At 42.9% G+C, this 14,155-nt stretch overlaps 1 protein-coding gene across 3 annotated transcripts in view; it reads right to left on the minus strand.

Moving 5' to 3' along the window:
* Positions 1 to 5,455: 5,455 nt before the first annotated feature.
* The window catches only part of LOC142769161 (uncharacterized), a 66,227-nt gene continuing 57,527 nt past the window's right edge, over positions 5,456 to 14,155 (minus strand). The window contains exons 9-10 of one of the 3 annotated variants that reach the window (XM_075872117.1): positions 13,544 to 13,603; positions 5,456 to 7,989 (exon numbers count right to left, since the gene is read on the minus strand). In XM_075872117.1, the coding sequence (XP_075728232.1) occupies positions 13,572 to 13,603 (32 nt within the window). In that variant the 3' untranslated portion in view covers positions 5,456 to 7,989; positions 13,544 to 13,571. Of the gene's footprint in view, positions 7,990 to 9,952; positions 13,604 to 14,155 lie in introns of those variants that run through there. The other 2 variants (XM_075872118.1, XR_012885690.1) reach the window with 2 other exon arrangements.

Genomic DNA, 14,155 nt, shown 5'->3' on the forward strand with positions numbered 1-14,155 from the left:
GTAATCTCTCAAACTTCATGCAATATAAAATGCTCTTCCTAGAAACTGAGGTAATATTCCTTAAATACACGCTCGAATCTAACGGGATAACATAATATCCACTTAACCAGTTTTATTGAAACATTTAGGGTGGTTCACTGAGATTGACGCCCACGTGGTTTGGTCAAAATTTATTTTAAAAATGAAACATTTTCAGGGAACGTCAGTCATCTTAACAGTATCTATCTATCTATCTATCTATCTATCTATCTGTCTGTCTATCTATCTATCTATCTATCTATCTATCTATCTATCTATCTATCTATCTATCTATCTATCTATCTATCTATCTATCTATCTATCTATCTATCTATCCATTGATCGATCAATCGATCGATCGATCAAGGAGGTTTTTATACTATGTCTTCTGTAGTGGAGGTGCACCCCAATAAGTGACGCTGGTTGCCGCCATATTAGAGAAGGAAAGACTCGAAGTCAGACGACAAAGTGGGCTTCGTAGCTCCGCCCTCGCGGTGGCGTTTGGAGACTGTGACAAGCTTTTGTAAAGCAGTTAAAGATTTTACAAGGCCATGATGACTTCGTGCGTCGCTTATTGCTGCACAAATTGCACCAAGAAGGCACCTCGGATCACTTTTCACGTGTTAGTATTCTCGCTTGGTTCTCTGACGATCGCCTGTTTTTTCGCGTATTTTGTCAAATCAGAAATATTATCAAAGGTGCGCATGCGTGTAATGCATGCGTATAGCCGTATGGCAGGTAACTTGAAGTTTTAAATGATCGCTGACTGGACGATGTCGCTGAGTTTTAAGTTTATGAACAAGAGACTTGTGGTCTCTGGCTTCACGTATCAAACATTGGAACGTGTAGGACGTCTGAATGCCCTTTGAGTTCCAAATTTTCTGGTGTTGTTTTACAAGGCGAGACTGACGGCGTGCACGCATATTTTTTTGGCGAGTGACTATCCAATTTGGTGCATGTTTATTGAGGAATTTGCAAACGTAGAGAACAATTCCATGCCGTGATTATCCGTGTTACAGGTTTCCAAAAGACAGTGCACTGCCTTCTGCCTGGGAACGTGCTGTTCGAAGAAACAGTTGGAGGGCTACGGACGGTGACCACCTCTGTTCTATTCACTTAGAAGAATGATGCTTCGACTGAACGGGGCAGACAACCAGACTGTGGCCTGGCAGTGCACCTTCAATTTTTTTCTGCTTTTCAAGCGCATCTGCAATAACCTGTTGGTTTCTACTTCCTTGACGTAGCTTTATTATAATGTAATCACAAAAGTAAGCAATTGCGTCTAAAACAACATGAGACGCGAACCTTACAAATCCGTTCTATCTTGCCGACGAAACCGAACCCAAAACACCGACAGAGGAAGTTTCCAAAGTCACTAAGTGGCGTTATATAAAACATCAAGCTAGCTCGTTTTTAGGCTCTGAAGGCTGCGCTTGCCATGAGAACACACGTCACCAACGGAAGTTGATAAATATTACGCTTAAATAACGTCACTGCAATTGTTCTTATAAACTGTTGATTTGGGGTACGTCTCCCCGAGTTTGTTGGTTGCACGTGACGTCGGTGCTTCGGTTTTGGTTCTACTGGTAAATTGGTTAGAAGTCGATAACTCTAGAAAAATTACTGGTGACTCTCAGCTTACTAAATTCCCTCTCTTTTCTAACTTTAGCTTTAATTGTTTCCACTTCCTTACATATTGTCTGGTAATCGGCCGACACACACACAAGCCCATATAATAAATAGGTGAACAAATGTCGCGTTCCCCTTGATCTTGAGTATCTGCTGGCATATTTCTTAAAACACCAATATATACTACAACCCTTTTTTACTGCAATAGTGCGCCAGCAAGCTCGATATGCGAAGCATACCTCGACAACAGATTAATCTGAAAGCGTGCAGCTGATATAAGGAGCGGTAAATAATTTGTTTAGTAAACAAGAAGAGGGTTGATTTGTTGGTGTAGCCTAAATGTGGCTTCCATCTTATTTTTTATTGTAGAGCTGTAAACCGACGCACGCAACACGCGTATTTCATTGCGGTATATGGCAGTTGAACCCTGTGTTTCCTCTAGCAATATGGCCGCCGGTGGCTTCACTTGTTCCCGTTGGCGGCGGCTGGGATAACCACTACAGATGTTCTATAGAACCTACTTGCTATCTATCTATCTATCTATCTATCTATCTATCTATCTATCTATCTATCTATCTATCTATCTATCTATCTATCTATCTATATATATATATATCTATCTATCTATCTAGTTCACAGCCTACATCCAAGTGGTCTTGTTATCGCCATCTCAGCTGTCTGTAGACCGAATTTGGCGTGCGAGGGAGATACGTAAAGCAAATATGGCAGCTGTGTGTAGTCACGACATGAATGACGTGACAGTGCTCTCACGTGCGCAGTCAAAACCTCTGCTTCGGACACGAATTGCTCCGACTGTTTTTGCATCCGTCATGGCACATATTAGTAGCATGTGTGGGAGCGTCACAAGCGATTAACATTTAATAGGAAACCAGACACGGCGAGAACAGACAATGATAATTTAATTTCGAGAACGTTAAGAATAAGTAGATATCAACAGCGGAGACCCCTTGAATGCCAATGATATAACAATTGCCACATCCTATGTAGCATGTCAATCGAAGTTTTGCCAACTTGCGGTCTGCATGCAGTTGTGATGCAGTTCTTTTTATAAACCAAAACGTCACAAAAGTACGCTAAGATATGTAGCAGTTCATAGTAAGGCTATGGTTTAAGCGCAGGAAGAGAGAAAGCACTTGTCTTCTTTTGTGTCTAGCTTTGTATGCTTAAACCACAGCCTTACCCTGCATCTCAACCAAAAGGGCCAAGTACCGCTTCTCTTGTGATATGTAGAAATGTTTTATGCTGAAACACATGGCGACAGCCAGAATGAGTCGAATATTCAGCTTTTCAGTCAAGTATTCTGCCACGCTGCTACGCGATGTTTTGAAACTGGTTGTGAAAAAGGCGCTATGCTCGTGTAATGTAGGTTTAACGTCAATTTAGCTGCATTGTTGTCCAGCTAATTTTATAACAAAACAATAAACACTACACATATACTCCTACGATACAGGCACTTTGTCGGGTTGACGTCAATTAGTTTTTTGTAGCCCTTTCAGTCACGGTGTGTACAAATGGAGACACGCACTTCAATGGCACTTCACGCACCGCGTGTTTGATCAAATGACTTGAAACTTGGTGTGCACATTCGAGCAGGCCTTCCTAGTGGACAACTGGCGAATATTTAACATTATTATGTTGTGCATTGCTGCAGAGGAGCACTTTTCTGGATGTATTATCATGTTCGACGATTGTTCAACGTGACGCATTCCAGGACCAACGTGAAAAGTATTTTTTTCTCCGCTCGAAACGACATTCAGTAAAGAAACATACTGCGTTTGTATTCCGAGCCAGATAGTGGATTTTTCTATGCAAGTACTGAAACTGACTGGTGGTCGAATAATTATATAATTAGTTGCACTTTCATTAACCTCAATTACAAAAAATCACGCGGCACAACGCTTTCTTTAATTTTGTTACTTAGAATATTATACTGAGGGCCTAGTAATTGTTGCACGTGAATTTGACACGTTTCCGACAGTGCATTATAATTCGTGACTGAAGGGTGAAGGGGGTAGACTTCGCTTCTATTGCAGTTGATCAAACACTATATATGTATTCATGCGATCTCCAAAGCTATATTCTAATGTTAGTCGACCCTGTACAAATACGCCAACAAAACGCATGTGTGATATTCTCATGGCCACGCCGGAAAGTACACTTCGCTACAATAATACGGACATTTTTACGGCAATATGAGTGCTGAAATTACGTCAGGCCATCAGTTGCACTTTGAACGCCAGTAATAAAGCCAACGTTTTTGCTAAGTCTTACACGTTCTCACAACTGTACTACACCAAGGAAAGGTGTCGAACAACCTCAAAACACTTCGATCGAAACCGAATAATTCGGCATGCAACATTTCTCGCCGACTGCTTCGTATGAAACCGACACCAAAAAGTCGTGCGATCTGTCAAATATTCTATTCGGGGAACTGGTTTAGTCAAGTTTACTGACCAGACTGCTTTCTGCGAACCATCTGTACTCACGTTACCGGTGAATACAGAATTTATTAATACCGCTATAACTAATTAACGCGTGCTGTTAGGCTGACACGTTTTTTTTTCACAAGAAGGCCCGACAATTTCCCTTCCTTTCATTACCCGAGCCTTTGGCATCCTGGGAACTTTATCGATTTGACAACTTAACTATAACATCAATATTATATTCAATAGTGAGGCGCTTTTTCACAATGCTAGGATGTCTGACCATCGAATCTGCGTAGCCCGCAATAAGGGGGTGCACAGAATTTCAAAAAACGGTGCCAAGCTATCGTTTCCCTTTAGTTTTCGTGACGGATAAGCCCAGCTGAATCTGTGACTGCTCAAATAGTGACGCCAATGGCACCGCATACGGCTGTAAATGTGAAACGCACAGGGTCCCGATTTGTATTGAACAGAATGGTGCAGTCCAAAGTAGGATGACAGCGAACGAAAAGCACAATAATTCAGTACTTTACGTGTATGCTTCTTTATCTTTTATTCTGTCTTTTTCACCTTGTGAAGAATTTCGATAGTAAACACGGTAATAAATAAAGTTCCAATAGGTCATTGTACTAGCCAATACAGCAGCCAAGTATTCGGTGAAATACCCTTTACTATGGCCTCCTCTGTCCCTAAGCCCCTCTCATCCACTACTATACAACAGCTTACAGCATGACTTGTGCCCTAGGGCAATCCTGAATTGGTGAAGAGAGAATTGCGTGTCTAAACAAGTCTAGGTGGCCTAAGCATTTGCCTTTAAAACATGGCTGTGCCGATGTTGAAAACAACCACCACCATTATGGCGTAATCTTGACTGTGCCAAATACAAACGTAGCATTTTAGGTTAGATGTTGCCTCTGAGAAGTGAGAAACAAGAGCTTTATTCTAGATTTCTGCCTTTCCCAGACCCATATCGACTCGGCAGGCGGCGCCGGGCGGCCACAACATGTCGTGTCCTGGACTGCTAGATTATTTGTGGTTTACCGTCCCAAAGCTGCGATACTAATAGGAGACGTCAATGTGCAAGGCTTCAGAAATTTCGGCTATCTGGCGTTCTTTACGTGTGCCTCATTCAAAACACAAGGACCTGAAACATTTTCGCTTTCATTAAAATTCAACTACCACATTTAAGAGTACGAGTAGCCAGCCCTACCATTTCGCATTGGTTGACTGAGCCGACACTGTTCCTAAATCAGTTTTTCAGAAGGATATTTTTCAAGCGGCACTGTAAAAAAATGTCATTTTATTGTCGTTTTCTTTGGTTGCTACTAAGTACCAATTTCATGTTTAGTCATGAAACACGGTTGAACCATTAGTGGAGTTATCACGTTGTCTTGCAGATTTCTTTTGTGAACGTTGATTTTGTTCATTTTTAAACTTTCCCACGGCTGCCTGCTTAGTTCTCGCCGCTACCTAGTCGTGGTATGGATCGCATCATGGTTAAATAAACATTAGAATAAACCGTTGATTTTGTTCTCTTTTAACTAAACCACGAAGTAGATTCCGATGTTCACGAAGGCCCAATATTGTGTTCAGAAGGAGAAATGTAGCAGCTGCTTGTGGCTTTCTCAAGGCCTTTGGTATTCAAAATTATTTCAGTGGACATTTTCTAAAAGATAATCATGCCATGATATGGAGGATATGCACTCTTGGCATACACACGGCGTTTGTAAAAGCTGCTGTTGCACTCTGTACAAAACAGTCTTACAAAGAAGGGCACGCACGCAGATAATACCTAATTCAACACTAAACATTTTTTGTCGTGAAAAACACTAGCCTGAAAACTAGGCATGGCATTAAAACACAGGCTAACTGCATTCGCTACCGGCACAATAAGCTACTGTAACTCCAATGGTTAGTTCAATAATTTTTTTAATGTACGACAAACCTATTGCGAGTATTATGCGAATCACCTTAAAATATAGGCTGGTGCGTTGTGTGTTGTCCGTTGTCATACACAGGCTAAGCAAGCCACCCACTGTACGCCCACCATTGCTTTCGTGATGTGTGAATGCACCCACTTTGTCACTATGCCAATGGTCATTCTGATGTTAGACGAACTACCCGCAACACACCCGTAAAGCAATATGTGCCCTTCCTGCTGTGGCTGTTGACGACGAAAGTATATCACTTCCAGACTTCCATTCTCTTCTGGTCATAGATGAAAATGAGCGTTGTTACGCCTGGGAGTCCACAACAAACTTCATTGCCTCTGCAAAGGCAATCTGTGTCAAGGCCAGTGAGCAAGCCCACCTGACGCTATCAACTCAACGTCATTAAGTGGTGGCGCCAGTCTGTCTTACGCAACGCACGCTGAGCTCCCTCAGCCCACGGGTCCGACGAAGCAAGCGGTGCCATCCAGTCTGGTGAATCTTACGCAATGCGTGGCAACATCACTCCTTCTTCGGTGCAACCCAGCGCAGCGGCTCTCGATTTGAGGAAGCTGACACCACCAGCAGCGGTTCCGATTGGATATTGGTGATGTAATGGATGACCCGGGGCCTATAAAAAAGCCAAGCGGCGCATCCACAAACCGCCGACCAATGCGTCAGAGAAAAGCCGACGTATGCGTCAGAGAGAAGACATCTCGGCTCTTGGAGTACCTAAGCTGTGGGTCCCTGTGCCGAGTATGTAACTCTCTATTTCTATGCTGTACATAAACCTTGTCTTGTCCGCTCGTCAATCAGCTCTGCGCAGAAGCAGTCGTGAGCTGAGAAACACACGCTACCAAACAGCCAGTGACCTTGGCAGCGGCGAGTTTCGGAGCAGTGCCGCCTTTGGGACGTCGCGCCTCGTGAAAGCGTGATTGAGCTCTCGCCCGCTGAAAGGCAACGCCGACGCACAAAATAGGCTAGCCTGGAGGTGAGAGTTCGGCAGGGAGCAGCCAAGGGGCAACGCTGACAGTTAACTGCTACTCCGGAGAAGAGAGCGTATGTGACGGCTCCACATTTTCGAAGACAGCAAAATGACGCGTAGTTGAGAGCTCACAAAGCAGCGACAACTCGCTCCGCGGCTCCCATTGAGGAGTATGAGGCGTGTGACGCACTACAATGGGAGTATGGAATCGAATGCCAAGTGTTCAAAATCCCAACGCCTTGATGAAAAACTTTCCGACGAAGCAGCAATTGACGTTAACATAAAAGGAAAACTGAGGGACAAGCCTTTGTTGAAACCCAGCCCATCCAACAAAAGAAAAATTTACTCACGGTTTAAGTACCTAGAAGACTTGCCAATCTACCAGCACCAAATTATGGAAAAAAAAGAACTAACGAAGGCCTCGTCCTTACCCATTTCACGCTGAAACAGATCAAAGAACCTTCGGCTCTACATATCACAGACCTGAATAAAGCAATACAGAAGGCACCATAAAATGCAAAACTCCACACAAAATACAAGTTATCACCATTAAAACTTGACACATATTGCCCACACTCATTTGCATTCGCAGTGTCAGAGATTTAACTCTCGAGCGGTTCATCGAGTCTTCATAATTCACTTCGTGTGCAAGCTTTCAAGTTTGTTTCTTTACATGTGGGTGCCTAATTCAGTAACAGTGTATCAATTAACTATATTTAGACTCAGTCCAGCACTTTTCTTCGGGTGATGGTGGGAAAGTGTGCAAGAGGTCTTAACCCATGCTACGTCGCACCCTCTTTAGAGATGATGGTGGTGCTTAAGGTGGTCGCTAGAAGTCTTCGGACACGGGCGGAATCTTCAGCTTTCTGGATGGCCCAAAGCTGGTCAGCCAGCTCGTCGCTGTTGAGTGTCACCAGTGCAACGATGCCCGCGTAAACGATCCGCATCAGCGACCGCAGCCGTTGCGGCAGCGATGATTGTCAAGCTAATTATATTACAAAAAACATATTCAAGATGAAATTAGCAAGTTGGAAAATATTTAGCAGCATCTTCAACAAATATTTAATGGTCGCAAATATTACGAATAACTACAACAATAAGAACACATCACAACATGCACGGAGGTGTGATTTGACCACCAATGTTAACATACCAACTGGAGCCGGGTCAATAAACCTATTGTTTCTACTTTGTGTTGCGCCATCCATTTTTTTTTCAATAAACATGCGTTTGCCGTCTTCCTCGACGTATCACGTCTGTCGTCTTCATTTTCGTAACCAGAGCAAGCTGTTTGTCGAATCTCAGCAAGCTGCTATTGTTGTCTGTTTACAGAAAGATGCCTTAAGATTTTTTAGAGGTTTTAGGCGTTCAGTGAGTTACAAGTGATTAGTAACACAGGTAAACAAAGCAGTTCACCTGCCAGTTGGCGGTAAATTGATGCGCTTCTCGTTGTACCAGATATGCCTCCCTCTACCTGTAGGCACCGTGCATACTTTAGGTGCGGCCACAGTCACTACCGTATCCCACCAAAGATGCAGTCATGGCAGCTTTAGTGCCCAAGGCAGGAGCTTCACGCAACCTCCTTGCAAGCGTGGCCACATTAAACTCTTGGCGAAGACTATTGCTAAAATGACAAGCCCGTTGAGCAAATTTACACATGTGTGGTGCAGAGCAATTCGCTTAATAAGCGATCAAAGCTTATTATCACACTCGTGCTAATCCGACAGCAAACTTGGCAGCAGCTTGAAACAAACAAAATTGAAGATTGGTACTGTCATGGTCGCTTCGGGGGTGCTGTCACTGAATGATGCCTCATGTCTTATACTACGCTAGTGTTATTGTCCAACACTGATTGATTGATTTATATGTGGGGTTTAACGTCCCAAAACCACTATATGATTATGAGAGACGCCGTAGTGGACGGCTCCGGAAATTTAGACCACCTGGGGTTCTTTAACGTGCACCCAAATCTGTATTGTCCAACACTCAACGCTGGCTAATCAGTTTGATAACGTGCAGCATCCTAGTTCTGACCGCTCGTGAAGTAAGAAAAGCATTGCACCGAAAAAAAATCATTCCACTATGAGACTGAGAACATTCCTCAAATTCTGCGCTTGTTTGCACATGTGTCGGGGGGGGGGGGGGGGGGGTAGGAAGTCCCTATACCTTCCGTGTATTCGCTGTCGGCAGCGGCAGCGCCACCTTTACCACTGGTGCTTGTTGGGCATCCTACAAGATATAAAGCTCAAACAGAACACTTCTTTCATGACGTCTCTGCTGAGGTCCCCAAATAGAGGGTAAAGACTAAAATTGAGAAAAAAAGGATTGACGCAGAAGCCCTCCTTTCCCGCTTTGCATGCTAGCGGAATGCGCTTGTGCCTTCTTTTACGTTCAATGGCCGCTTGAGCAATGCGGCCATAAAGTTTTTTTAATGTTTTGTTTTAAGTTTTTCGCCTTTTCAGAAGAACCTAAAGTTAAGCTGGCTGAGTTTTCAGTAAGGCGAAGCTCTATCGACACAAACCAAATACACTTTTTATTCTATGTTTTGTATAAAAAAGAGATCCATACACGTAGTGTGGAAGTGGTAATCAATAAACGCAGCTTTAATTTACAACTGCCACAAGGACATATTGAGATAATGTTGTACCGAGAATATCCGAAGCAATGCAAAAATTATCAACCAGTGCAAGCAGGACACGTCTTTTTTTTAATCAATCACGTTCGTTATGGCGACACGCATAGTTTTCTTGTAGAACTTTAGTACCAAATGACAATGAAGTTCAGAGGCACGAAGTACTGGGCTTGAACTGATTGGAAGTTTCCCGAGAAATAACGTCACTGGAAACAGTCTTTCAGCAAGTTCACTTGTCATTGTCAGGCCGAGAGCGTTGTCTTGACGAAGAAAAGTTCGCTTGTCAAAACGCCGGCTCAATCGACATTCTCTGTAATAATTTTTAGAATCATTTAGTTCATCCCGTGTATTTGAGTGACACTAATAGAAATATTTACTGCGTGCTCACAGTAGGTATCAGAGGCCTAGAATGGGAACAGTTAAGGATAAACGTTAACCTTAGTAACCTGCGCTACGGCGATGACTTTGCATTGCTGAGTAACTCAGGGGACGAATTGCATCTCATGATTACGGAGTTAGAAAATGAGCGCAGAAAGGTGGGTCTTAAAATAAATCTGCGGAAAACGAAAGTAATGTACAACAACCTCGGAAGAGAGCAGCGCTTCGAGATAGGTAATAGTGCACTTCCAGTTGCGAAAGACTATGTCTACTTAGGGCAGGTAATAACCACGGAGCCGAAGCACGAGATTTAAGTAACTAGAATAATAAGAATGGGATGGAGCCTATTTGACAAGCACTCTCATAATATCCCAGGTAAATTGCAACTATTCCTCAAGAGGAAGGATATAACAGCTGCATCTTGCCGGTACCCAGCTATGGAGCAGAAATCTGGAGACTTACAAAGAGGGTTCAGCATAAAGTCAAGACGACGCACCGAGCAATGGAAAGAAAAATGGTAGGAGTAACCTTAAGAGACAAGAAGAGTGCGGAGTGGATCAGGGAACAAACAGGGGTTAAGTATATTATAGTTGAATTCAAGAATATTGATTGATTGATATGTGGGGTTTAACGTCTTGAAACCAACATATGATTATTATAGACGCCATAACGGGGGGCTCCAGAAATTTCGACCACCCGGTGTTATTTAACGCGCACTCAAATCCGAGCACATGGGCCTACAACATTTCTACCTGCATCGAAAATGCTGCCGCCGCAGCCAGGATCGAGGTCAAAAAGGGGAAATGGAAACTGGCCGGGCGTGCAGCGCGTAGACAGGATATCCGCTGGTCATTAAAGGTAACTAACTGGATTCCCAGAGAAGGCAAGCGGGTTAGCGGGAGACAGGAGGTAACGTGGGCAGATAAATTAAGAAGTTAGCGGGTATAAATTGGCAGGAGCAAGCACAGGACCAAGTTGACTGGCAGAACATGGGAGAGGCCTTTGTCCTGCAGTAGACGTAGTCTGGCTGATGATGACGACGATGATGATGATTAGAAATAAGGACTCACAAATATGTGAAACTGCACCTACCAGAAATTCTTGAACGGGAATCAGCCTATACTTACTGAGCATCACTTGAACTACACACCAAAAGTTAAAAAAATCACACAACTATCTAACCGAGAGAACTGAAATTCAAGCCTTTCCATAAACGCATTTTCCTAACAGGAGCTTAGCTGCCATCTTCATCACTTAGTCTAAAGATACTGCACTACTGTCAGCCCACTCAGGCTTGCAGAGAGCTGGGTTTACTCTTATATGTACTCATTCAAATCAATACCTGCTCGAATGTTCGGTCTAAATTTTTGTGCTCACCTGTTGACTGGGGAAAACTCTGAAAAAACCTTCGTGAAACTAGAAATCTTCGAGTTGGCACATCACCGAGCTGCGAAAACATATGTTGTCTGATTTAGCCATCTTCGACGAATGCATGGCTGACTTGTTTGGCGTAGATCACTGCGGCTTCATTTCTCTCCCCACCACAACTTGCTGTCTTTATTTTCTCTTAGTTAAAACGTCAACCGAGCGAGACAATTGAGCACGATCTAACTTTTAATATTGCTGAGTGAGGGCAAGAAGGAGCGGATGCAAACGTTATGGACGCAGGTCAAAGATCCCGTGCATCGCCTAATTTAAATTTCTCAAAAGAAGGAATAAGAAAAGACATGTAAACAAAAGAGAAGTTTTTTACTTTGATATTGGTATTTTTTCGCAAAAACTCGTGCAAGCCAGGGAATGCGAACATTGATCTCAACATCAGTGCGTTCGACCAGCTCTTAGGATGCCCGGCAACCGCTAGAAACATGCATGTTCTTTGAAGCCCTAATTAGCACTCAGTTTGCTAGAGGAATGTTCATGAGGTACGTAAGCACGGCGACTATATTTAGGAAATTTGGTTTATCGTAGTCATAGAAACCTATATCTACACTAGCAATGTATTTTTTTTCTTTTTAAGAATGAAAAACTGGGAACCCTTAAGTTCCGCCTTTAAGAGTTTAACGCTATAGCAATATCCTGTCTTCAGCGCGTACTTCAACACACATGAAATCTTTTGAAACTTGCTATGCACCCACTACTTGGCCCAAATGAATAGGCGCAGTAACGTGTCTGCCCTGTGTAGTGAGTGACTGGCTTATTGTAAACCACGAGGTCGTTGTGATAGTCACATATTTTGACAGCTGACGACAACGTACGTTTCCACCAGTATATTTTGCTGAAATATTAACGCGATAGCGTTAAAAAGCCCCTTTCGCGGAAATCCGACATCGGCTTCGTTGGTAGTGAGCGAAAAATTATAATGTATGCGTGACAAAAATATCAAAGATTTTTGCGTGAATGGACAATCGAAAAACATACAAAAAAACTATAGAATAACAAATTCTGGGTCAGGTTGGGAATGAAACTCCGGTCGTTTGCGTTGCACGTGGTTGTTCTACCACACAGCTAAGTCTCTTCTTGCGAATACAGTGAAACTAAGACTTTATCTGCTCTTGGTACTGCAGTGAAAGTAACTTCCATGCTTTACAAACACACGCCTCCACGATGCATTCTTCACAATACAACATAAAATATTGACGTAATAATGCGTGTTACAAGCACGCGTTGCCACCCATTGTCAGAACACGGAATGATTATAATGGCTTCAAAGTTCAAATCCGGTCATCGACTACACCGCGAATGCACACTACTGCACCTTTGTTGGCGCGCAGTGGGCGCATATCAAGTTCGAAAATATTTTTATGCACTTAGGTGTTTGGAGTACGCACTAAGAACAGAAATAGCTTTCGCATTCAACTCTGAAAGACGAAGCTTAAGAGCCGACCTGTTTTTACACGTTGATTGGGAAGCACGCATACAGAACGCGCGTGCTCATAAAGCAAGAATGTCACTGTAACTACGTTTTCAAGCATAGTAAGGTTCTTTCGCCGTTTTCCCCACCAGACGCGTTGCTGTGTGGTAGAACATCCTCTTACGACGCAAATGACCTGGCTTCGAACACCACTAGGACCCGGAGTATTTGATTTTTTATTTTACGATAATCTTTTGCTGCCATCCAACGACACCAACTCTGACTACGACAGCGGAATTTCTGCGAAACGAGCTCATGAACGCTATCGCGTTAACACAGCAATGTGCAGCAGAGCCGATGAGCCAATGAAGAATGTCCGGTGGTGTCTATTCAACTCAAGAGTGGATATTATTATGAAGATTGTACTTCATCCCAAAAGCTGCTTTCAGCACTGTCACGGCTACAGGGCTTTTCAATACATTACTGCTAGTGAGTGGACAGGAGCTGCCCGCCAGGTAGAACTGATTCATCAAACTTCGGGGTGAAGTGAAACCACAGACGACCAAGTGAACGAGAATGGTGATGCAAATCCCACCTTGTGGTTTTCGCGTTCCTCACACAGTTCAAACTACGAAGACTCAGTAATTAGGTGGCACAAACTTTAGTAATGTTGCATACCCCGACTGCTTTGTAGTAAAGTTAATAGTTAATGCATTCCATGTGGTCGATGACGGAGTCCTGTAAAAAAATAAAACAAACGTCAAATAATAAAGCTGGATAAAATGTAAAACAATGTGTGAAGTAAAGTATCAATTTTTTCGTTATAGTCAAGTTGCAAAAGCTAACAACTATACACAGCTGAATGTGATAGTTGTCGCACAAACGAGCGCTTACGGCGTAACGTGGGCTAACATGAATACGATTAAATAAAATTCATATTTATTCGATATTCAGGGAGCATGCGGAAATGTAACGTGAGAACTTTTTTCATGTTACCTCATTTTTTTATGTTAAAACTGAGACATTGCGTTTTATTGAAAACAATGAATGTTTGGAATAAAAGCTCGCTTCCTACGCGCTTCACACAGGTCACTTGCGTATAAGAATGGCACTTCTTGAGACGTGTAAGATAAGTGAAGTAATGAATGAAATCTGTTGAAACTGGCCTCTACAGTAACGCGTGCTGGAAGTTTGAATCATATATTACCATCATGTGTTCAGTATTTATTTATACTTTGTTGTCTTTATCCTGCTTAGATGACACCTTTTTTCCGAGATGGATTGATATAT

Source organism: Rhipicephalus microplus, chromosome 8 (genome assembly GCF_043290135.1).
Source record: "Rhipicephalus microplus isolate Deutch F79 chromosome 8, USDA_Rmic, whole genome shotgun sequence".
Taxonomy (NCBI): domain Eukaryota; kingdom Metazoa; phylum Arthropoda; class Arachnida; order Ixodida; family Ixodidae; genus Rhipicephalus; species Rhipicephalus microplus.